This window comes from Falco peregrinus, chromosome 3 (genome assembly GCF_023634155.1).
Source record: "Falco peregrinus isolate bFalPer1 chromosome 3, bFalPer1.pri, whole genome shotgun sequence".
NCBI classification, from domain to species: Eukaryota; Metazoa; Chordata; class Aves; order Falconiformes; family Falconidae; genus Falco; species Falco peregrinus.
In genome coordinates, this window is record NC_073723.1 from 114052912 (window position 1) to 114076498 (window position 23587).

A 23587-nucleotide genomic window follows, 5' to 3' on the forward strand; every position below is an offset into this window, starting at 1 on the left:
GAACCACCTGCTGCGTCGCAGGTTGATTCTTGTGCAGTGGGCTACAGGTTGGAGCCTGTGTTGACAGGTATGTCCAAACTTGTCTTTAGCTTCTCACATTGAATTGCTTAAATTTAGCTTTTGAAAAAACTCAACTCTCAGGTTTTTGAAACCGCTTGAAGAGTCTTCAGATAGTTTAGAGCCTCATCTTTCTACTGGTTTCTGGTTGTGTCCCCTAAGGGCACCACGCCACCTGAAGGCTAAATTGGTTTGGAAAAGCTCTGAGTCTAAGGACTAGTGCTTACACTCAGAAGAAAATGCATGCTGATAAAAATGGAGGATTTCTTATTTATTAGTTTAAGGGGCTTAGGGGTTAATTATGGAATAATTTAACATAGGGAAATTCAATTTAATTGATTGTTTATGTGAAGCTACTGCCCTCTGTTTCAAAAAAAGCAGAATTGTTGAACAGCCTGGCATGGATTTAGTATTGTTGATGGAAATAGTCCTTCACATGATTTAAGTTAACCTTAGAAAATAAGTTTTATACCTGCCCTCAAACTTTGATGTGTACATGTTGAAAAAGAAGTTGTTTCTGTGCTCTGTCTCTACATCCATTTACAGAAAAGAAGACCTGACACTGATCAAAGCACAAAGATTTTGTAGGAGCTGCGCTGTGTCCTGCAAGGGCTTTACATACCCTTTCCTACGTGGTAGATCTCCCGAGGAAGGGGTGACGAACTGATGGCGAGGAATGGGAAGGAAGGACACATGCAGGGAAGGTGGTGAGAAAAACAGACTGGATGAGGGATGTGAGAGAAACTTTGAGGCAGTGGCTGCTTTGACCAGAGAGTTGCTCTTCAGCATTTAGGAAGAGCTATGTATGGGGACCTAAATCCAGCTCCTGGGAGGGATGTGACAATGCAAGGTGTTGGACTGTGCCAAGTTTTGCTCTGTTCTTTGCCTCTGTCCGGTTGATGGAGGCGTTGCTGTCTTGGAAAAATGACCTGGGACACTAGCAGGTGCATAGTGAGCCTATACAAAGCAGAAGGAGAAAGCAAATAATCTTAAGTTTTTCTCGGTGTCCCCAGCAAGCAGTTTGGATTCTTCTGCTGCCTTAACATTAAAAAAAAAAAAAAAAGTTGGGGTCACTGACAGCTGGTGTCAGACTCCAGAACCACCCCCCCGAAGAGTGTCATGGAGGTTTCTCCCCATGCTATGATATCTCCCTTCGTTTGCCCTGGTTTGCACAATGCAAGTGCCCGAACATCTGCAGGACTGAGAACTTGGCTCCACAGATTCACATGAGTCATCCACCCTGCAAAACCATTGGAGAATGTCCCAAGAAGAGTGTCTCTGTCTTTCCCAAGGACAAGGGTCCCTCCAGCCTGGCTCACATACCCCTTCTGGATACTCTTTGCTTTACCAGCTGCTCCGTTGAGCCATAAATTTGCCATTCCAGACTGGGAGGCCCATGCCAGGCAGTAGTGCAGCCAGTCTTGTGCCTTGTGGTACAGGGGGAAGCTGATGAAATGACCTCCTATCCACAATCCCACATCTGTGCCCACAGTCACCACTAGCTCGTTATCCCTCTCCTGTGTGGAGTAGGAAATAACAGTCTGACTGCCAGCATGCTGGGCTTTTGTCCAGAAACATAAGGTGAAGCCTTGGAGAGACATATCATGGAGGGGATGAACGTTTACGGAACTCTCAATGTTTTCCATAGGGAAGTAGAAAGCTGGAAAAGTGCTGGATTTAATACCTGAAATAACCACAAAACCAGTTGTTACATTTCCTGCTGTGCCTATCAACAAGCCCAAATCCTGAAGAATACACTCATAAAAACTGGCAGGGCTGTGGCAGTCTTGAGCCGCCATTACTGGAGCGTGTCGTACCAACAAGGAAGGGGCTTGAAATGATGAAAAGCTTAGCTCCCTCACTGGGAAAATTGCTTTCCTCCCCCCTATCTTTCTCGTTCCTTGTCCTGTGTAAAATAGAGATTATGATTATCCTAGGGGAACTGTGAGCTTAAATTCCTTGCTGTTTGTAAAAATGTGCTTCCACGATGCAGGAGAAAGCTGCAGTTGCTGTGAGAGCAGCTAGATTAGGGCTAGCCTTAATGATCTGTAGTTTAAGAATTTCCATCAGCAGGCCTAGATATGGGACAAAATTCTACCTGCACATATGAGTAACAAACCTGTTAATGACTTAGGCCATCAAGGACAGTAGGGCATGGGCTTGTCATCCTTTCAGGGTAAGCTGGACTCAAGAACAATATGTGTGTTTCTTACCTATGTAGTTCACTCCATTCAGAAACTCTCTCTTCATGTCTTGGAGCTGCACCTGGATTTGTTCTAGTCTGAGGCTGAATTCTTCTGGCCGGCATTGTTCTAGAGCAATCGGACAGCTGAATTTACAGAAGGCCAGGACACACACATGGTAAATTTTCTGCTTTCTAGTTTGTAAAATGTTGGAGGGAAACATTTGCTTTAACATGCAGCATCTCACCTCCAGATGGTGCCTGGCTAATTAGAGCTGTTCCTACCATGGTTAGTGTGCCTCACCCTTATGGATGCAGACACACCTGAACCTAATATTCTTGTGTGGTGCCTGTGGCACCACTTGGAAGATTTTGGGAGATCTGGCCACTGCAGTCAAAAGAAGGGGCTGGCGCACAGCCTACAGCCACCGCTGCACCATTAGGAGCCAGATGTGATGGCAGGGGGCAGAGGCACATGGGCCATCTCCACCTGCTGTGCAGGGTTGCTGTGACTCCTGGGAAGGATGATCTCCAGCGGACCTAGCTTAAGTGATTTGCAACTTAACTCCTTCCACATGGGTTTCTTGGCCCTCGAAGGGAAAGGCTGAGTCCTGCCTGCTGACTGACTTTACCATGGATGAGTTCGGCTCTGAAGGAGGACTCCACTACCCGCCCGTTGAGGGGCTGAGCATGCCGGTAGTCATTGCGCAGCATCTTGTTTTGCCAGTCCAGCAAGGAGTTCTCCAGGAGGCTGATCTGTGAGAAACGCAGGCGTGTTATGGAGGGCAATGGGAACAACAGTTCTGCCTAGAAGTGCAGCGCAGGTCCTGCAGCTCAGGATTAAACCTAGCAATTTGTTATACAGCAACCCACAGGGTCTCTTGCTGAGTATTAGCGAGGCGAAAGGAACAGAACATGAAGGCTATTATCAGCTAACTTGTTCTAAAGGTATTTTGCCTGAAGGAGATTTTTGACACCTGCCTGATGATATGCATGGATGGAGATTTTTGCTGCTATTCTGTAGCATACTGCTTTTTCACAAGTGCTTACTGCCAAAAAGAGTATTTCTTTTCCAAATGAGAACATGCTGTGATCCTTCCTACTGTTAGTCTCTACTTTATCTTGTTCTGATGCTTCTTTTTCATTAAGGAAAATTAATCGAACCACTCTGCAAGACTCAACAATAAGCTTATTTTACTTGTGTTACTTTTTTCCTTGCTAAAGCCTTTGTCCTGACAAGGTGGTCAGAGGGAGGAAGATCCTGCCGCATGACTGTATTCAATGGCTGGGACAAGTGGAGGTTACTGCCCAGTGCTCCTGTGCACTCAACAAGGTCCTCTGGAGCCTGGATCAACCCTTTCTGGTTGCACAGCCAAAACCCACAGCAGGCCACTCCTGAACTGGTCCAATCTGGCTGCACAATGTAAGTGTAGACAAGAAAAACCCCAAAATTACCTTCTAAAAACATGCTAATTATTCTCTAAGTAATGTTATGAAATTTTTTATGGTTTTTTAGGGGGTGGGGAGGGGGTGGACTCTTGCAGCTGTTTGTGCCTTGTTGATTGACTAGTCTCTTCCTTTTCATAGTGCTTCAGCATGGTTGAGCTTAACTGACCGGAGAGCTTTGTTATCGCTCACCAGACCTCAGGTAAATGCTGCTGTGCAGAAACTGGTCCTTGCTGTGATGTAGCATCATGGTGACATTACAGTCACTTATAATTCCAGTCACTTAGCAGTCTGTCCCAAAAGCCCTTTATGAGAAATGCCCTATTAGCTCCTTTGTCAGGTTGTTCCCAAATTCATGGCAGGACAGAAAAGGAAATTTGTGTGGAAAGGTGAAACATGGAAGAAAGAGAATCTGCTCTGCCTGGTAAAGAGCTACCACTTACCTGTGTGTGTGACAGGACAATTGGAGAATGAAAGATGGTCCAGAGCACACTCTCGGAGCAAGGCGGCGTTGTTAGTGAGCCCTGGTACCGGTAGAAGTGTGAGAGGTTTTCTGGCAGCATGGCTTGGACATTCAGAGAAAAGAGTTTTGTTGATTGACCTTGAAAGGAAACAGGCAATGTTAACTATTACCGGGCAACGAAGAGAAAGGTGAGAGTGGTGTTAGAGCTGGGGCTGGCATGTCGCTTTGCCCAGAGCGCTGGTATTTTGGGCCTTTGGCAGAACCGGGTGAAGGTGGAGGGAAATGAATGGTCCTTTCAGTAGATCTATGGTTTGTCCTTGAGAGATACCTGGGGTCCTGGAGGAGGTGGGCAGGTGCACCTCAGTGCTCTGTCAGTAGCCGTTAATCCGCGCAGAAGCAGAGCATGTCAGTGCAGCAGAGCCCCTGCTATATGGCACGCCGACCGCAGGGTCGTAGGAAGGGATTTGGTGGTGCTGCAGTGTGTTGCGTAGACCGACCTACCAGGAGTATGTTTATTGCTGCCTTGAGCATCTCCCACACACCCCTGCTGCGTGGGCTGCTGTTTAAGCTGCATGGGCAGGGAAGGCGTGAAGTTGTGCGTGGCTGAGGATGCTTGGCCACGTAACTGCAAGCAAAGCACCAGCAAAATGGCTGTCCCCAGACCAGTACATATGTACAGGCTTTGAGAATGGAGAAAGGCATTCCCAGGTCTTACCTGCAAACCTGATTTTTGCCAGTTTGGAAATTAATTCACTGTAGTAGGTATTCTCGAAGTGCCCATCCTAAACACAGCATAGAAACTTGAACAAAAGGTTAGTGACCTGCCTGTCCTTCTATACCACTGATCAGCCTGGGGGACTAGCTGGTGAACTGGGAGACAGAGAAAACAAATACTATCGCCGATGTCTTGGTAGGCTGGTCAATCCTAAGCATGATAACGTATGTACACATAGATCTGGGGTAGAATAGTGAACTGGAAGGATCCTTTCCTTTTTCACGACTTCTAAGTGTTCCCCTTTGCAAACCAAAGCAAGGCCTTGAGGTACAGCAAGGAAAACCCAGCTGCCACACCTGATAATCCATCTGTACTTCTTACGGGCAAATTTTTCTGGGGCTCCTGGGTTGTATTGGCTGCTATTGCGTGAACCCCAAATGGCATAAGGGAAGAACAATTTTGCTATGGCACAGCTTCCTCAGGCTGGTGCCAGACATCATCTCTCAGGATAGGCGTGCAAAGCACAAAGGCTGCTTGTGTCTGGACTACGATTATGGTACAAACACTGACCACAGACTGACCTTGCTCAGTAGCCTGAGCATCAAACCTACCGTATACAGGAAGGCAAGTACAGCCAATCCGTTTGGTTTATCTTTGGCTTCTTCAAAGCTTGAGTAGTCAGCTGAATTGTAATGGACAATGTGCAGCTGCCAGAAGAGAGACAGGGTCATTTAGTAAAAATCGATAAATGGCTTCCTTGGTGCTTTAAAGGACCCAATACAGACTGAAGGGACAGTCACCATCCTGATTCCTGCTGCTTGTGCTTCACAGCACAGCCAAATAGACCTTTAGTTTAATAGGTTTGTGATGAATGTGGAGGACCAACTCCATCTTTGAAGGATATTAGTGCTATTGCCACAGTTTTTCTTGAAGTCTTCTGCGCCAGCACCATCAGGCTCAGCCCCTGCATTGCACCAGCCACCTGCACTTACAGAAGCCCTGTTTCCCCCACTTGTCTCCGCCTTGCTTCCTGCAGGCTTTGTGGGCTGCAGCTTCCACTTTCCCAACGGGCAGATTTGCAATGCACCCTCCCTCCAGCCCACCCTGTCCACAAGTACCTCTGCCAGGTATCTCATCCCATCTATGGTGTGTTCAGAGCCGCTGGTCTCCAGGTCCAGGCCACCCCAGTGCAGATGCATCTGTACAGCTGTGTAGACGCCTGGGAGCCCTCTGGAGATGCGCATGGTGGGTGGCAAATCAATCTGAACTGAAAAAAACAGGATCAGAGACAGCAGTGGGTGCAGCCATGCCCGTTCTTGTAGTTATGCTTACGGTGCCTAGTGATTTCTGCCAATAACACCCTCTCTGAAATAAGCTGTCCCAGTCATGTTCAGGGAACTAACTCCAGGATGCAAGGAAAACCATTCAAGCTTAAAGCTAGGTGTGCCTAAAATCTTTTCTGACCTCAGGCTTGTGCACCACAATGACCCCACCAGACACAAAGGTGACTGGCCACTAGCTGTGTCTGCAGGCTTTTTTCCATCTGGGCGGCGGAGTTTTTCATTAGGCACTAATAGAAGTGCTTTCATGCCCATCTCTTGAACTCTACATCACACCTTGCAGGGCACTGCACAGATTTGTTAACTACTTCATTTCCAAGGAAGAAAAGGGGAATAGAAATCAATGAAGTGATTGGTCTCATCTAATCTGTCATCATAATTTTCCAGTATTCTGGACTCCGCATCTTCTAGGGACAGGCATACTGGGTCAGAGCCCTGTAAGTTTGAAAGGGCTGTGTTAATGCTTGAAGGATTTGTAGAGAAAAATCTCTCTGCCAAGGAGTATTCACAAAGAGACTACAAACCATTTGTCTGCCTACTAATACACTGCCACAAACCATAAATATGCCAAACCTAGGAGTGAAGATGGAGAATAGCCTCATCCTAATGAAAGCCTAGAGCATATTACAAAAAATAGCAACTATCCTTGCAAAACATAGCACATTATATGATTCACTAGTCATAGTTTGGGTTTGTGACAAGTTTCTTTTGTTTGTAAACTATTTACAGACAGGCAAGATGTAGATGTGTTTTCTTGTAATATTCGAAAGAGTCTAGAGTGGGGGGAAAAAACATCTACCTTAATTTTTACATAAGGTCCCTGCTGACTGCCATCCATAATTAGGGTTATTTACCTCACTATGGTTTCTACTTTCCAGAGAGCTGTGTTCTGAGTTTATGACAAGCTTAAGTCTTCTGTAAGATATTTTAAGCAAATACTTGCTGAAAGCATGAAAGTAGGTAACAGCCTAGTTTGCTTCTGCTTTTCACTTATGTAAAATGTGCGTGGAAAGAATGACTGCCCTGAGCTGGAAGTGCCTTACTCCTGCTTAGCTTAGCTCTAGTTGTGCCAGGCAGTGGAAAATCAGCTGGGATTACGCAGTGTGAATCTGAGTGCAACTGCACCTTTCTCTAGTGCTTCTGCTCTGCAGTTTGGACTTTTGTCCTTTACTGCCTTACAGATTGCAGCATACGCAGCCAGCCCATTTCCCCAACTCTGGCCTCTGAGGCAGTTGAATTAACAAAGGCCACACTCGAGGTCCCAGTTTTAAGACAAATCTGCTACTGGAGGAGGCGGCACACATCCTGCGTGGATGACATTTTAATCTTCCAGAGCTGTGTCCATCCATGCTACCTGCTAGAGGACCAGTACTGGGTGGGTTTTTTTGTTGTTGGTTTTGTTGGTTGGTGTTTGTTTTGTTTTTTTTTAAAAAAAAAGAGTCCAAATGCCAAATACAAAAGGCTTCATTAACCAAAGGCTGTCTGAGTGTATCTGCACACAGACGCTCTGCGCTACTGCAAATAAACTTTATCAGGTGGGATTTAGCCTGGAAATTATACAACTAGAGAGAAAGTGTAGGCGAGACACTTGGTCTTCAACTCCCAAGAGCCTGTAAGGAGACTCCTGCTGATAAATCCATCTACTGTTCCTTTCAGACCTGCTGAATATTTTCTAATGTGTCCCAGTGCAATATTTTCCCTGAGAGAAACAGCTATCCTGTTGCATCTCACTGAAGCCAGTAGGAAAAGCTAGTCTGACTTCACAGGAGCTGTGAATAAGGACAGTCATTTGCCTTTGTGCTTTACTAAAACGCCCTGCATCAGAAAACTGTTGTTTTGACGTTAACAACAGAATAGGAAAATACACACATGCAGTCAGATTTGAAAGCTAAACCTGCAGGAATTAATTTGTAGGCAGTCAGGGTAGCAATGCTTCTAACTGGGTATTAAGCCTTGAGACTGTGGGGCCAAAACCAAGGCTTTTAGCACATGGTGTGCTTCAGATTCCCTCCCCAAGACCTGAAATACCAGTCCTCTGACTGTTATGTGAGGGATTCCCCCCCTGTGTTGTACTTTGTGTGACCTACATCTAACTGAACCTTGGGTAAAAACTTGCTACTGAACTATGGTTCTCCATTCCTATCACTTCTTATTATTGCACAGGGGAAAAAGATGCATTTTCTGAATGCAGAGAGGAGTCAGTGTGCCCCAAGTACCACTCACTACTATAGTCCTGCAGTCTTGTAGTACAATGAAAGAAAGGGTCACTCTGTAATGCTCTGTCTGCCTTTTATCCCTTTCTAATGTCTAACGGAGAAAATATCTTGCAGAAACATAACTGCCTTTTATTTCTCTGGTTTATATGTGTGCTTCTGGAGAGCTTTCCTGTGTGATTGGGGAAAACAGCAAAGCTAGGAGATCAGAATGAATTGAGATGGCAAAGCAAGGTAAGGTGAGTTCAGAAAATAAAAGGGCACTGTCTGTGAAAAGCATTTGAATCAGCTAAAATGAATAATCTGATCCTGTGCTGTCACAAGCTTGACATCCTCCCAGGGCATCTGCTCAGCCAGGGAAGAAAGAGCTGCCTAGCACTATAGCAAAGCTGGCTTATTCCACTGCATTTCAGCCTGGAGTCTCTTACTGGCTACAAGAGGTTTGTGATCACGTTCTAGCTGTGGCAACGTGCTGAGATGAACACATAGGAGCTGTTCCCATCCCCTGCACATGCTTGGAAAGTACATACCTGAACTCATAAAGTCTTCTTTATACCCCAACCACAATGTAGTAAGTGCATGCTGCACTGCCCAGGTGAGACCTCCAGGGGATACAGCACAGCCTACTGTATAGCATAAAGGCAGAAAACTGTCGGGTTCAGAGATTTCTCTTCCATTAGCAGTCCCAGCAGGAAGGTGTGTTCTTGCTCTCACTGAATGTACTGCAGGATTCAAGCCGGCACGATGCCCAGAGACCCGAGCTGGTCAGGGCAGGGTACTAGCAGAGAGGCCCGATTGAAAGATCTGGGTTTGCAGGCCAGACCTACCGTTAAAGATGTCTGCCTGTCGAAATTGTAAGGCCTTTGCTTTGCTGCTGCTGGTCTGTTCCCTGTGCTGCTGGCTGCCAGCATCACCCACAGTGCATGGGGGGCCCTGGGTGCAGCGGGGGTGTGGGCAGCCGTGCCGCGGCACTGGACGGGGCCGGGCGTACAGCCAGCACCTGCTGCTCGCGCCTTGCAGCCCTGTTTCCTGACAGCGGGTGACTGACAGCAGGGCTGCTGCAGGACCAGATAAACACCTGGAGGTCTGCACCTTGATTTCTGTGTTAGGTGGCTCCTCTATCAGCAAGGACTTCTTGACCAACTCCTCTTTTTAAGTGGGTAACAAGACAGATCCCCCCCAGTCTTACCAGAGTGACCGTTGTTGGTCATCGTGAAATCCCCCTGCAAAGGCCCATCATAACCGCTCAGCTCCAGCCGCAGCAGCTGGGGGTTGTACCTCACTCTCTTCCTCTGGATGTCGATTGGAGATTGGTGCTTGCCAGCACAGTCTGCGAAGTGCCTTCCCCAGTGCTCTTCATCCAGCTCTCCTTCTGTGTGGAGGGGAAGCAAACCAGGTTATCAGGACACAGTGAGAACTGTTGTTAAGTCAGGAGTCAGAAAACTCTCATCATTTGCCAGCCGGACATGTCAATCCAGTTGTTTTAACACCAGGAGCTGCAGCAATAAAAGGTTGCTCTGCCTCCCCTAGAGTGAAAATTGACATTATTCTGTCTGCAGGACAGCTGTGCTGCAGAATAGGAAACCTGCACTGCAGTAATAGCTTACAGATCGCTGGAGACTGAATTTCCACCAAAAGAGAAGCAGCCTTTATACAGAAATGGATTTAAATGGCTCTCAGCTGTCAAAAGTGGGACATCAGGTTCTTAGCCAATGGGAGAGTGGGGGGGACGAGGGCAACAGGTGGGAATTCTCTGCTTGGGATCAGGAACTGGCAGCAAATTTGCTGATTTTAACTAGGGGGAGAGCTAACAAAAGAAAAAATTGTTTAAATAAATGGCAGCTTTTGTGTGTTTTCTGGGATAGGAGCGGTCTGGGGTGGCTTTGATGTCCTGGGTGTGAGTTTATGAACAAAACCCAACCCCCTGGGTGAGGGTAGTGCTGTGCCTGGTGCCCCCTTTTTACACACAACAAACAATGAGAAAGTCATTCATTGCTTTTGTGAGACGAATCCTGGTGTGGAATAGGACCCGGGTGTCCCAATTTCAGGATGCAGTTGACTGCTCTGAGGTCTTAATGCCCCTTCAGCCCCCAGGCCTAATAGCCCTTAAAGGTCATGCGAAGTGTTTATACCAGGAAAACTGTTCAGTGTCACCAGCTCAGACACAAACCTTTGACATGGGTCTAAGAACTAGAGGCCCTCGCTTCACCTGCATGTGTTCATCACCACCGCAAGTACTGAATACTAAAAAACCTCCTGTGGTCACCTGTGAAGGAAGCAAATATGTAGCAGACCTGGCATGCTGGATGCTTTCCTTTTCCCAATGGCTTTAAGCCTCCTCACCCTAATCTTCCCTGCAGAGGTCAGGGTGCTGCTGAAACTCTTAACAAATGCTCGAACCCTTCAAGGCTATTTGCTCTTTCCATAGTGCTGTATCTAGGACTTTAAGGATAAGCAGAAATTTTGATGCTCTTTCTGTCATGGCTGTGACTGACAATCAGTAAGAAAACCTTTTCTCCTTCTCTCCAGAACTGCAATATATTGATCAATGTCAGTCCCATGTCTGTCTGAGACAAACAGAGCTAGAGCTAAGGAATAAACATCACGATTGTTGAACTCCCTGACTTCAAATCCTGCAGAGATGGTTTGGAAGAAGAGGTGATTGTTGTAAAAAGGAAACAGTTCAAAGCTACTTCATAATCTTCTTAATTTTCAAATTATTAGAATTACAGCTGCACCTGAGCGTTTGTTACTACTTGCTGATTCTTTTCTTTTTATTTCACATAAACAATGCCAGTATACAATACAGTATTTGTTTCCTGACTGATTAAATGTGGGGGGCTTGGGAGATGCAGGCAGTCTAGCCAAAAGAAAAGCCAGAGAGAACTTCTGCAAACAGCTTAGTGTCCTAATTGCATTATTGCATCTCTTCAACAATATCCTTTGGTTTAGCTTGATTCCCAGTCCACTGAAGATCATAAAAGAACTACGGTTTACTTCACTGAGCTCTGAAAACAACTCCCTGAAACAAATGAGAATCAGATAAAATTTCACCAAAAAAAATATAAATACATAAATAAACATTTCTTAGTGATCTGTACTGCATGGAATATGACAATAAAATAATAAGCAGGCAGTATTTAAAGCTTTTCCTTCCAGGATCATCCAAAGGGCAGCTTTTATTCTAACACATGTAAAGATTTCCCCCGTTGTTTGAACCTCCTTGGTCTGCCTACTCTGACAATGTGTCCTAACCACACAAAGGAGTAAAAAGGGGTGACATTGAAGAGAATCACTTTCAAGACACACAGGCATCAATAAAGTGGAATAAATTAGCTGCTCTATGGAGTTCTTTCACTAATGGAAAAGAAGTCAAGCTGAGCGTTGCTTCTGCAGCACAAAAAAGCTGGGAGCATCTTTAGCAAGCAGTAGCAATCCCCAAACAGCCTCGTTGTTCATTACCTTTGTATGTCCAGTGCACTAGATGAGAGCAGCTCAGATGCACCAGAAGTAGGTGGCACAAGACAGCTGTGATCCACATGTCTCTTGCTGTATCTGCAGTCAGAACCAAGGTGGGGAGCGCATTTCTTTAAAAATCCTCAGGAAGTGCAAGTACCAATTCACTTCTGGCCTTTCCAGCACCCATCCCACCCTCCTCACCCATCCAAAACAGTAACAGCAAATGATGCTACCAGAGACTTTTCCTTTGGACAGTCAGCTTTAAACACTAATGGCACTTTATTGATCCTCTGAACTGAGCTGTTGGTGCAAATGTAACAGGTTTCCCCCCCAGTGGCCTCGGAGTCACTGTCTGACCCCAGCTGCTACACTTCACCCATCTGTTTGTTCCTGATGAGCAGGTTGAAAAGCTTCATTGAGAGAACCTGTAAAACAGTGCTTTGTGAGCTAAGATACCTAGCGCAGATCTTAATACGCTGTCCTGAGATGGGCAACTGTTTCCTTGTTAGAGGAGGGAGCTGAGGCAGAAGGCATTTAAGGAATCGCTTTTCAAAAGTGCTGAGCATTCACAATCTTATTAGAAGTCAAAATGCAGACACTTAGCTCCTTTGAAAATCAGTCTTCTGAGGCCAAGTTTAAAAGCGCTCCATGCCCTCAAGCCCAGTATTTCAAAGCATTTTGTTTTCAACACCTTCCCTAGTTGCTGAAAATCTAGTTTTGAATGTAAGAGATTTGCAAACATTGGAGAATTCAGTGCTCTGAAAAACCATTTAGACTGTTGAAAGATGCAGGCACGATACAAGATACTGAAATCCTGATGGCTTTTTAAAAAAACAGCCCAGAATTCAAATAAATACTAACAGGTGTCAGCTGTCTAAATGCTCTTGTGGACTTCAGTAGCTGCTTTGTACATCTTCAGACACTTGATTTCCTTAAAAGTGCATCCCAAGCAAATAATAGCCATCCAATTCATTTGGCAGACCAGGAAACAGATCATGGATTTTCTGCCTGCCTTTTTGTATCCTCTAACTAGGCAAATGTCATTCCCTTTGAAAAGCCTTCTCCTTTCTCCAAGAATGACACACTACCAACAGCCTTTTCTGCCCAGCAGTGCCTTCCAACCCACAAACCCACGCTTTCATAACAAAAGGGGAGCAGAAATCTCTCCGGGAATGGAATTTTCACCAGGTATTAAGAAAAGCTACAGCTTCCACCAAATGCAGTACAGCTTTGCTGCTGATTTTAGGTGACAGGCAGCAATATTAAACATTTGGCAAGAAAACTCACATCAGTGAAATCTCAGCACTTCTGTTTGCAGTGTCCCTGCCACTTGCAATAATACCTGCTATTATTATTTTCAGCAATAAGGCATGTAATAACAGCAATTCAACAATAAGAGCCATAGGTAAGTTACAGATTTTGCCTGAATGCAGGTTTCTATGATTAGGCTGTGCTGAAGAATAGAAGCAGGTTTTTATTCAAAATCTTATTCTTTGCAAATGAATTGCTAACATTAAAAGGCCTTTCCTGGTTTGCCGATTTGTGCAGTGCATACGTAATCTTTGGAAACCGCTGTGATATTGAGTTGATTAACCAAACGTGGTTTTTTCCCTCTCTCCCCTGAAGAAGTCATTTATTCTGACAGTTGCACTGAACTGTGCAAGGACTAAACTAATCAGACATGCTCTGCAATGCACTTCATAATCCTTGTGTATCCAGTTGGGTAAACAGGCTTTGAAATTAGCTGAGGGAGAAATTTTGGGGGTTTATACCTGTTTACACTCCAGGATTCCACAGAGCAGCACTTGAGGGTGTGAACAAGAGTCAGGAACAGGAGGTCACCTCTGCACCAGAGCATCCCTCCTGCCACCCTGCCTGCATGTGAACTCCAAGACTGTTTAAATGGATGTCATCTAGGGACAAGCTGTTTCTCTGGCCTGGGCTTCGTCGATCAGCTAGCCCAGTCTGTGCAAAGGGTTTGAAATAAAGCCCACTCAGGAGTGTACTGGTGCCAGGAAACTGGAGATGACAGTGAATTAATTTTTCATCGAGCTTTTGTAACATGCTAATTGTGACATTTCACTTGACATCGGCAGGAGCTGTGGGTGCTCAGCACATCCAGACCCCACATCTCTGTTAGCTTCCCCAAAATCAGTGGCTGTTCTGGAAGACACAGCAATGTGGGGAGAGGATTTACTTAAGGGCACTAAGTAGGAATTTGTTTTGGAGTTATGACAGAACAATAATTTTAATTAAAGTCTTTAAATGTGTTTGAATATTAAGCTTCTAAGTACAACCTGAATAATATGGAAGGAGTCCTCCTCCTGTATAAAGTATTAGACACATCCACCATTACTTATTCTTGGAGCTATAGCTTTTTTTAGTGTATATGGTATTAAAGCTGCCTGGCTTGAGGCTTGTCTTTTAGTCGACTGTTTTTCTACCTCAATATAATTGCTAGAGAGCAGTATGGATGTAGTGCCTAGGGACTCCAGATATCACGGCAGGACTGTGCTTGAAGTAAACTGGTGTTTTGCAGGTGAAGAAGATTGTAGATCTAACAGGTCTTGCCTCTGCACCCAACTTTAGCCAGTAGGAAAACCTAATGTCAGGTATCTCCACCGTGAATATCCCCAGCACAACTGCTACACAAAGGCAGGCTGCGTGCACACAGATGCAGTCACACAGACTTCGGCCATCCCCCTTCCGCTTGACTACAGTAGGAAATGAGCCTTTTATCCCACATAGTTGGCCTCCATGCACTTCACTCTTATCTCTACAGTTTTCCCTGACTCTTTGCCATCTTTTAAATCCTCCTTCTCCCAGGCTATTCCCTCTGTCCTCGCTGGCCTAAAGCTCAGCTCAGGTCTGACTTTCAGATCCGTTCTGAGCATCAGTAGCCACCCTAAAACCTCGACATTGCATTGAAGTAGATGGCTCAATACCTCAGTGCTCCTTTGACCCAGAGCTTGAAAGGCTCATTTCCCTCTGAATCAGTGGGAATTTCATCAGGGGTTGCAGTAATAGCTGCATCACTCCAGCAAACATTTGACTGGGAACAGGCTGCTTGATGTGAGATGGACAGATGGCCTTCAACTGGGCTATCTCCGTTTTTGTGAGTCCCAAACCTCTTCAAACAGAGTTCTCTCTGCTGAAGTCATGCCAGATCAAGAAAAGCATTCAGAGCCTACACAAGTTTTATGAAAGACAAAAAGCAGCTAGTGCTGGTAGGTCCAAGGCCACAGGTAAAGCTAGCAATAGCTGCGCGGATGGAAACACGAGATCCTTTTATTCAGCAATTCCTGTAATGTTTTTACATCTTCCTGCCAGAGCTAGACCTTGTTGCTTTGAAATTTTGCCCATGCTTTCCCCACCCCCACCCCCCTTTTTGCCCCCTGGCTTTCAATTACATACAGAGATCACAGAAGTCAGAGGTAGAAGAGTGCCAGAATTCATTTCTCCAGTTCACTCAATCCCTTTAGGCCTCCTTCCTCTTATATTTTGATGTGCTTGGCTAAATTCACCTTCTACCGACATAAATTCAGAAACATTTGTTGATTCCGCTGAGGCTCTGTGATACCAACAGGCTTTGAGGCAGTCAGAGATAGACACCACAGGTTTACACCACTGTTCCTAAAAGCAGGATTTGCCCATTTTAAAGCAGAGAGGTTTCCTCTGCGAATTCCATTTCATGGTCTAACAGGTTTCAGCATTAGCTACCTGCAGTTCATTGTCAACCTAAATTTTCTTTTGCTCAGTTTCAGCCAATTACTCTTAGTTATAGCTATATCCCTTGGATTATCTTAAAATGTTTTTCCTTTTTAATGTTCATATCACTTCTGGGGTGGTTATCACCTCCCTGCACCACGAGCATGAGCAGCCATTTCCCCAAGGTGGCAAAAAAGGACAATGTGATGTTATAAAAGGAGGAGAACATGGTTGAATAATCCCTCTTCATTTTCATTTCCAGGAAATGTAATTACAGTTATTGTGATGACTGTATAGGTCTGCTCTATGGACTTTGCTGAAAGTGACTGCATATTCTGGATCTCTACTTGAGACTTCGGAAAAAACAGAAGGTGAAGGCAGGATTAGGAATGGAGAGGTCAGTGTCCCCTCTGGGTTTAGTGTGAGGCACACAGGAACGCGGCCTGAGTGTGGGGATCGAAGCAGTGCTGTCGAGACCTGGCCTGGGATGAATTTTTCCATCATACCAGGGCTCTATGCTGTGGACTGGATGGCGGTGGAATAAAAAAGGAATAATTCAGTGACAGGACAGCTTGTCAGCGTGTGCAAATGCCTGTGCACCTTCTCAGACACTGTTATTAGTATTTTATACATATCTGCACCTCCTTCCATAAAAATATTCATTTTACTGCTGATCTCCCAGTGTAATAACACGCACAGGACGCACGGTTGCTGCTCAGTCTCTCTGAAAATCAGTATTAGCAGTGCATAAACACAGGAGAAGACCCCAGGCCCCTTGACAAATGAACACTCTTCCCAGAATTAAGTAACAGCTCTGGAAATGTGGCTGTTGCCCATTGCTGGGTAAGCACTTTTGCTCTTATTTCAGCTGCATTGTGTGTTGAGCAGCTGTGACATCCAGTGGCCAAACACAATACAGTTGGGTTTGGTACAGAACCCTTCATACATGGTAACAATAACAGAGCCCTTCCATTGCACTTTTCATCTTCAAAGAGCTGTATAACCAGTAATTCATTAACCCCTCCACAGCTTAGTGGCACAGATGCATACAGGGACCCTAACGTACACATGGGAGGGGGAAACTACTCTCCAAGCTCTTCACAAGCGCGGCAATCAGCTCTCTAGGGAGGCAAAGAGCCTGCCCTGGGCCAGAGTGTAGGACCTTCACCCAGGGCTGCAGAGAGCGGCTGCAGAGAGCAGCTGCAGAGAGGTGAGGGATCAGAAAGGTGCAGCTCATTCAGCATCTGCTGAAGAGGCCACACCTGAGGGCAGAGGTGTGCTCTTTTTCTCTAGAACAAGAAGGGCGGTGGCAAGGGACTGGGGCAAGCTATGTAAGAGGACATGGCAGGACTGCAGCTGGTTTGGAAAGGGATGCTTTGTCAGAGGCCTGGCTAGAGGGAAAAAGCTTCTGCAATGATTTTTTGAAGATGTCAGAGGACTTTGATAAGTATTGGAAGGTAATGCAAACATGGATTTGGATTAAGAAATACAGTGGTGGAAGCAGAGAAATGTGACTAATGAGATTGCAGTGGTTAACTGGGATTCCTGTGACAGGTAATTTGCAAGATACAGAAAACAAGAAAACAAATCAGTGGAAAAGAGGAGCCAGGCCTCACCTATGGAGCAGGGCATCCCAGACTGATGCTGCAAGGATCTATTCTACAAAGAAAGAAATGGACCAAGAGATGGCCCCTGTTAATGAGAATAGTGGGTATTAAGTCTCTGACAGAGGTTTATTCATAGCGTGCAGTGCATTTGCTGCATTTTGGACTTGGAACTCTTCACCCGTGCTTGAGGGAGCTGACTGGGTGGGCCCAAGTGTGTTTGCTGAGCTGCTCATAGCTTATGAGAGTTAGTTTTCAGTGTGTGTTATAGGTGTTATAGGACTCCATATCCCATAGAGTCTTCCCTGGATCCCAAGATCCAGGAAGGCATGTAGAAGTGTCTAGGTACAAGTTTGCTCTGAAGCTTCCCTTCTAGCCCGTGCAGAGAAACAGCCTTGACGCAGATGCTGCATTTTGTATGGATATCTTTAAGGTCAATCCAGACACGACTATTTCCTTTTGCTTATAAAAGCAGACTTGCGTGACTCGGAGACCCAAACTATGGACAGATGCATCCAGTTTCAGAGATCAAGAAATCTGTCTCTGCTTTCCCCAAGTCATCTGTGCCCCAGTGTTTGCTTGCTCAGACCTGCAGTGGCTTCTTGCTGCAGGCAAGGTCCACGCAGGGACATTAAACAAGAGCAGAAGTGCCCACAACCCCTCCTCCCCCTGTAGCTCATCACCACTGCACTCTGCCTGTCCAAGGGTGGGGAAGATGATAAGAGATAAAAGTGATTCCCATGAGAATGAGGTCGAATTTTAAGGCAGGAAGACAACATGAAGGAAATTTAAATCCTACCATGTGAGCTGTACCTGTTCTGTGGCAAGAGAATCCTGCTTGATAACTCTTGTGCTTTACATAACTATTATGCACTTATTAAAAAAACCAAATGACTTGTTCTTGGTTTGCTCATACTTGGTCTTTTTCAGGTTTCCATTTAAAAAAAAACAAAATCACCTAAATACCAAACATAATTTCTTAATGGCTAATCAATTCCTAGCTTGCTTCCCCCTTTATGGCAGAATATATTTCAAAGTGAGAGGGAAAGACCTACTCAGCAAGGAGTGAAACACCCTGTAAAAGACAGCGTAAGGCTTGTGTGCTGGCCTCCATAAAGGGGATTACTTAATGGTTTTGTCACGGTTTGAATGAGCAGCTACAGCCTTTGGATGCCCAATTCCTGGCAATTAATATCCAGCTGGTTTAAAACTTTCAGTCTGGCCTCAAACCACTGCATCAGATCATCAGTTGCTGGAAAGTATATTATTTAGTATTAGCACCCTGATTTGTACGTTGGTTCACTTCCAAATAACCCTTTATCATAATCTCAAAATGGCTGTAGAGTAGTTTTATATGTAAGTTATCACTTACAGTAGTTAATAGTAGTATATCTTTTTCCTATTCCAACCCTCCTACCTGTTTTTTTTGGTTTTGCCATGGTTGTTGTGCAGTAATGTTCCACTTTAAATAAAAAAAAGTTTAAAATATTCTGCCTAGTGCGTGAGTATCTAACACAGCTCTCATGTACTCACATAGGCTGATGACTGTCCCATGCTACACATTCATAGCTGCACACAAATCTGCATCCCTAGTATCACTTCTTGAAAATGCCCGGGTAGTCTAATGTTACCTGCATCTTCAGCATCCATTAAGCCCCCTTTAGTACTGAATAAACCCTAGGCACCCATTTCACAGAGAGACATAAAATTCTCTGGCTGAGGTCTGTAAGCTCCCTGCCCTGTCCCTGCTGGCTTGCAAATGGGGAGCAGTAATTTCCACAGAAAATTCAAATCCCAAACCTACCAAAGCTAGCTGGGGTTGGAGAAAATCAGCAATCAGACTGCCAGGTGAGATAGCAAACTGAGGTCCCTGCAGCATGCAGGGTTTGTCACTCTGATAGCTGATCTTCCCTGACAACTCGTAGTCTAATTTTTGCACTATAGCTGCAAATTTTTGACAAGAGGACCTGAAAAGATCTAATTCGGTCTAGGTCTTTCCCTTACCCCAGTCATTGTACTGAAGCTACTTTCAGGCTGGCTATTAAATGCAGGAACTGCGGGCTTTTAAATCATTTTCACGACACTAACTGGTCAGTCTCTAAAACTGTGGGAGAAGACAGGAGAATTAAAAAAAGTGGTAGAAGTTACAGGCACTAAGACAGATGTCAGGTCTGTCCTCTGAAGTCATTTCATTATTCATGTGCCTAAAACCTGTGGTGTTTAGTCACAGAATTAAGCTGTAAGACAAAAGCACACCAGAAAGGCAGGATGAGAAGCAAGGAAGAAGGATGTAAAGTCAGAGGAGGTTTCGAATGCCTGGAAGAAAACATCTTAAATGATCAATTCATTACTTTTTAATAGATACCCAGAAACAGCATTAGTCAGACTCTGCCATTACCTTTCCAATGAACGTTCCTTAAAAATACCACGATCTGCAGAGTCAAAGAGAAGAAATCTGAGTGACAGAGTGCTGTCTTCTGCGTCCAATTCTTTCCTCCAGAGACCTCGCCTCAACTGCGGTGATGTGGTAATGCAGTCAAAAAGCCTCGTTCCCTTAGTTGTAGGGCTGCTTTTCAAAAAGGAACTTATCAAAACATAAACAGGCTGGCACTTGCAGAACTGTCGGGCAGAGTAGATGAGGGTGGTGCGCACACAGCAACCCAGCCGCATGTTCCTCAGGTGTTTTGTGAGGCACTGGGGAGGAAGAGAAGTCCCTGAGTGCTCAGGAAGTGCTTTCAAGGTACTGTGAAAGCTCACGCCCTGGAATGCACCCTACCTGGCATAATGGTTATTAAGCGTACTAATGCACTGGCAAACAAGTCCTGATGTGTGGTGGTTCGGCTCCCTGCCTCAGCAACCTCAGCCATTTGAACTAGTGATTTCACACTCTGTAAAGCTCTGAACTCTGCTGCCCAACCACTTTTAGCAGGGAAGGAAAAGGCTGGCCTAGTCAGCTTCTGTGCTCATGAGCGTGTTGCCAGCAATCAAAAAACTTACACTTATTACACTTACAATTTGGCCGGTAAAGCACAAGGAATGATTAGGCCTTGCAATGGAAGGGGATTTTGATCATGAGGCTTGTTTTCCATTTCTGAGTGGTGGATGCCCGTAAGCCAGATCTGTCTTCATGTTTTTTCTCCATCTGCTCCATCAGCATGTTATACCAATGTGTTAGTATTGCGTGGGCTGTCAAACCGGATTACTAGCTACGGTGGCTTTATGTTTCCTGAAACTCTTTGTTCCCAGTGTCCCCATTAGCCATACAGCCCCCTCCAGACCATGAAAGAAATATTTTAAGAGTGCACTGAATATTTGATTATCTGGTAACGAGACCAGGTTCCCACAGAAACTCATGCCAGCCGGATATCTCTTAGCCTTAGGAATGCTAAACTTTTTCCTCAAAGAAAGAGAAAAAGAAAAATCAGGCAGGATACATGACTGAGCAGTGGCATTTTTAATATCAGCTCTGACTTTTAATATTTATGTACAGTGCGATTTTAAATCTGCTGATCCAGGAAAAATTATACCAACACCTGAACAATGCCAGACTTCTGATCATGGATGCCTGGTCAATGCTGCCTCCAGCTACTGTAGTGCCAGTGTCTTCAACTGCGCCCTCGCTTGCAGACACATGATTCAGTGGAGCAGACACAGCTCCTGGCACAGCATCTGTGGCCAAAACCGTGAGCGAGTCCTGCCTGCTGGGGATGGGACCGTGCAAGAAGGGGGGGGATGCAGATTCTTAGCACACAGCTTGTTGCTTGCACTCCAGCAGAGGAAATTTGCTTGCTTTGTGCTGTTTTTGTGCTCACAAGGAAAGAGGACCCTAGGAAACAGAGAAATGGAAGAATTTAGGTTGGTCTTCTCCCACAGCTTTGCTTCGGCTGAACAGGAATATGGAGCTGCAAGAGGCTCAGTGCTCAGCTTCCCAGACCAGAGGGTTTGCATTACACTCCACTTCTGTCCACCACCAAGCTAATTATTATCTTTCATAATATGGCTTCTGTTCCCAAAGAGCACTCTACTGTACTTTACCATGAGTCTTTTGCTCCACTACCACAATGCTGAATTTCCCTCAGCCTTAGGCTTTCTTGTGCTCCATCTTCCCTAGTTCATTATGAGTCTTGGCACCTCTATGTGATTTTCATGCATAGCAAACAAGGGACTTTTACAAAGTGTAAAGATGGTGGAACATTGTTAATCCAGCAGTTACACAGCATAAAAATCCAGTTTTATGATTTCCAGCATCTGATCACTCAGGAGCAGGCGTTTGCAGGGAATGTTCCCCTCTCATGCCTTTGCACCAGAAGGGTAAGGCTCCAGGATAAGTCAGGAACACAGCTCCAAGGGGTATAACACGCAGTTTTGGGGAGGTTGGCACTGCAAAGAATTGTCTACCTAAAAAGTGACAGTTTAATTCCAAGGGCTTTTACTGGCCAATATTGCTTTACCTCAGCTGTGTGCAGCCCAGCAGAATTTCAACCTGATTTGTGACTGTGCAGCCCACACGAATCTGCACCCCCAGCAAGGCACAAAAACCAGCATGTAGTGCTGCTGCAGGCATGTGGGCCATACTGTGCTGCCACAAAACAGCTTGCGTTTAGAGTGGTACGTGCTTGCTAGGAGCCTAGGAGTCATGCAGGGGGGCCTTGTGGGGTACCGTGTCTGCATGGCGTGCCTAGGGAAGGCGGCCAGTTCAACAGATTTCCTTTGCTTTTTATTAGGCTTAAAGCTTGTCTCGGGGGTTTGTTCTCAGGAAGGAAAGAAAAATGTGCCCAGAAGAAATGATCAGTCACAATCAGGTTGGGAAGGGTGAAGCAGTTATCAAGCAAACATGAACATAACTGACTTTGCAAGCAACAAAATAGCTTTGTGTGGTGCAGTCAGGATGAACTGGGCACTGTCAGCCCTCTGGAGCCCCTAGACCCCAACTGCAGGCTGGGGAAACTTCACAGGTATTCGAAATTCTCAGAGCCAGGCCCCCATCCATGTGAACACAGGCTGTGTGGTGTCAGGTGAAACGGGAAGAAGCAAACCCAGGGGAACTGGGAGTTCCCATGGCATTACACGCATGGGTCTAGGCTCTGCAGTGTCCCTGCCAGGCAAAGCACCGGTCCCTGCTCAGGGCTTCACACTCTTACAGCTGGGGATAGTGCTCTGCCTTGAACAGAATCAATTGTGTCCAGGAGGGACAAGATTGTGCCTTTCCTAAGTCAGCCTGTGACCTTGTTCAAATGTTTTGACCTTGCAATGGGATTCCCTTCGTTGCAGACTCCCTGCCGCAGTGCAATGTGTGGCTATCCCTCTGTTAAAAAATCCTGGAAGAAAAACATGCTTATGGGAAGCATGGGCACAGCTGTTCTCCATAATAAACCCACAAAGACCTTGTGTTACGACTGCAACTGATCGATCCTAACCAAAGCAGTATATTCCCTGGGAGCTATACCACCGGGAAGGGCCTGGAGGAACGGTGGCAACCAGGGCTGAGGGAGAAGTGGCATGCTGCCCTGCCGGCACCGCGGTCCTGCACCATGGCAGGGTACAGCGGGGCCTTGCCATGCTGGTCACAGGGAGCTGCTGCCAGGGGGGGCTGGGTAGGTCACTCCAGGATGGAACCGGGTCCTTCTGCTGTGCTGCACCTGGGAACAACTCATGTGAGTGTCATATTGTTGTTAAACACTGTGACACACGGTTATTACTGAGTCCATAGAAAGCTGGATAATACTTTCCAGGGATGGAGGCTTTGCCAGTCACAGAGCTCCTCGTTCACTGTGGTGTGTCGTTCATACTTCACTGCAATGCGGTGAACTAAATATCTATCAATGAATAATTTGATGTTTTTTTCAACATCCACAGCGGGATCAGAACTTTTCAGGAGCATGAGTCACTCCACTTTGGCAAAGTCTTTAATTCCGTGGCCTGGTGTGAAGCTCTGCTCTGCTCCATCATTTTTTGGTCACAGCAGTCTTTGTGGTGGCTTGACCGTGGCTGGACGCCAGGTGCCCACTGACGCTGTTCTCACACTCCCCTCCTCAACCGGTCAGGGAAGAGAGAACGTAACGAAAGGCTCATGGGTCCAAATAAAGACAGGGAGATCACTCAGCTATTGCCATCATGGGCGAGACGGATTTGACTTGGGGAAATTAGTTGCATTTATTACCATTCAAATCAGAGTAGGATAATGGGAACGAAAATCAAAACAAAAGCACCTTCCCCCCACCCCTCCATTCTTCCTGGGCTTCGCTTCATTCCTCATTTCTCTACATCCTCCCCACAAGCAGTGCAGGGGACAGGGAATGGCGTTACGGTTGGTTCGTCACATGTTGTCTCTGCTGCTCCTTCCTCCCCGCATCTCCCCCTGCTCCAGCGTGGGGTCCCTCCCACAGGAGACAGCTCTCCA

The 23587-nt window shown here is 45.8% G+C and overlaps 1 protein-coding gene and 1 long non-coding RNA gene across 2 annotated transcripts; one reads left to right on the top strand and one right to left on the bottom strand.

Moving 5' to 3' along the window:
* Positions 1 to 793: 793 nt before the first annotated feature.
* Positions 794 to 9799, bottom strand: CA6 (carbonic anhydrase 6). The gene is made up of 8 exons (XM_027787397.2): positions 9606 to 9799; positions 5982 to 6130; positions 5475 to 5570; positions 4864 to 4930; positions 4129 to 4286; positions 2872 to 2995; positions 2271 to 2369; positions 794 to 1741 (listed from the first exon to the last, which is right to left on the bottom strand). Exons 1-8 carry the CDS (start codon positions 9625 to 9627, stop codon positions 1128 to 1130), a joined length of 1329 nt encoding a protein of 442 aa, XP_027643198.1. The 5' UTR covers positions 9628 to 9799; the 3' UTR covers positions 794 to 1127.
* LOC129784247 (uncharacterized) lies at positions 1861 to 4130 on the top strand. The gene is made up of 3 exons (XR_008746714.1): positions 1861 to 2418; positions 3464 to 3662; positions 3827 to 4130. It is a non-coding gene; the product is annotated as an uncharacterized LOC129784247 (long non-coding RNA).
* Positions 9800 to 23587: the final 13788 nt, after the last annotated feature.

Bases quoted from the DNA above. Each gene is read 5' to 3' on its own strand.
- CA6 (XM_027787397.2), bottom strand. From the start codon at position 9,627: ATGACCAACAACGGTCACTCTG. The intron at 4,931-5,474 runs GTAGGTTTGATG...TGCTGTGTTTAG, and splicing joins TACTTGCCTTCCTGTATACG to GATGGGCACTTCGAGAATAC. The intron at 2,996-4,128 runs GTAAGTGGTAGC...CGTTTCTCACAG, and splicing joins TTGTCCTGTCACACACACAG to ATCAGCCTCCTGGAGAACTC.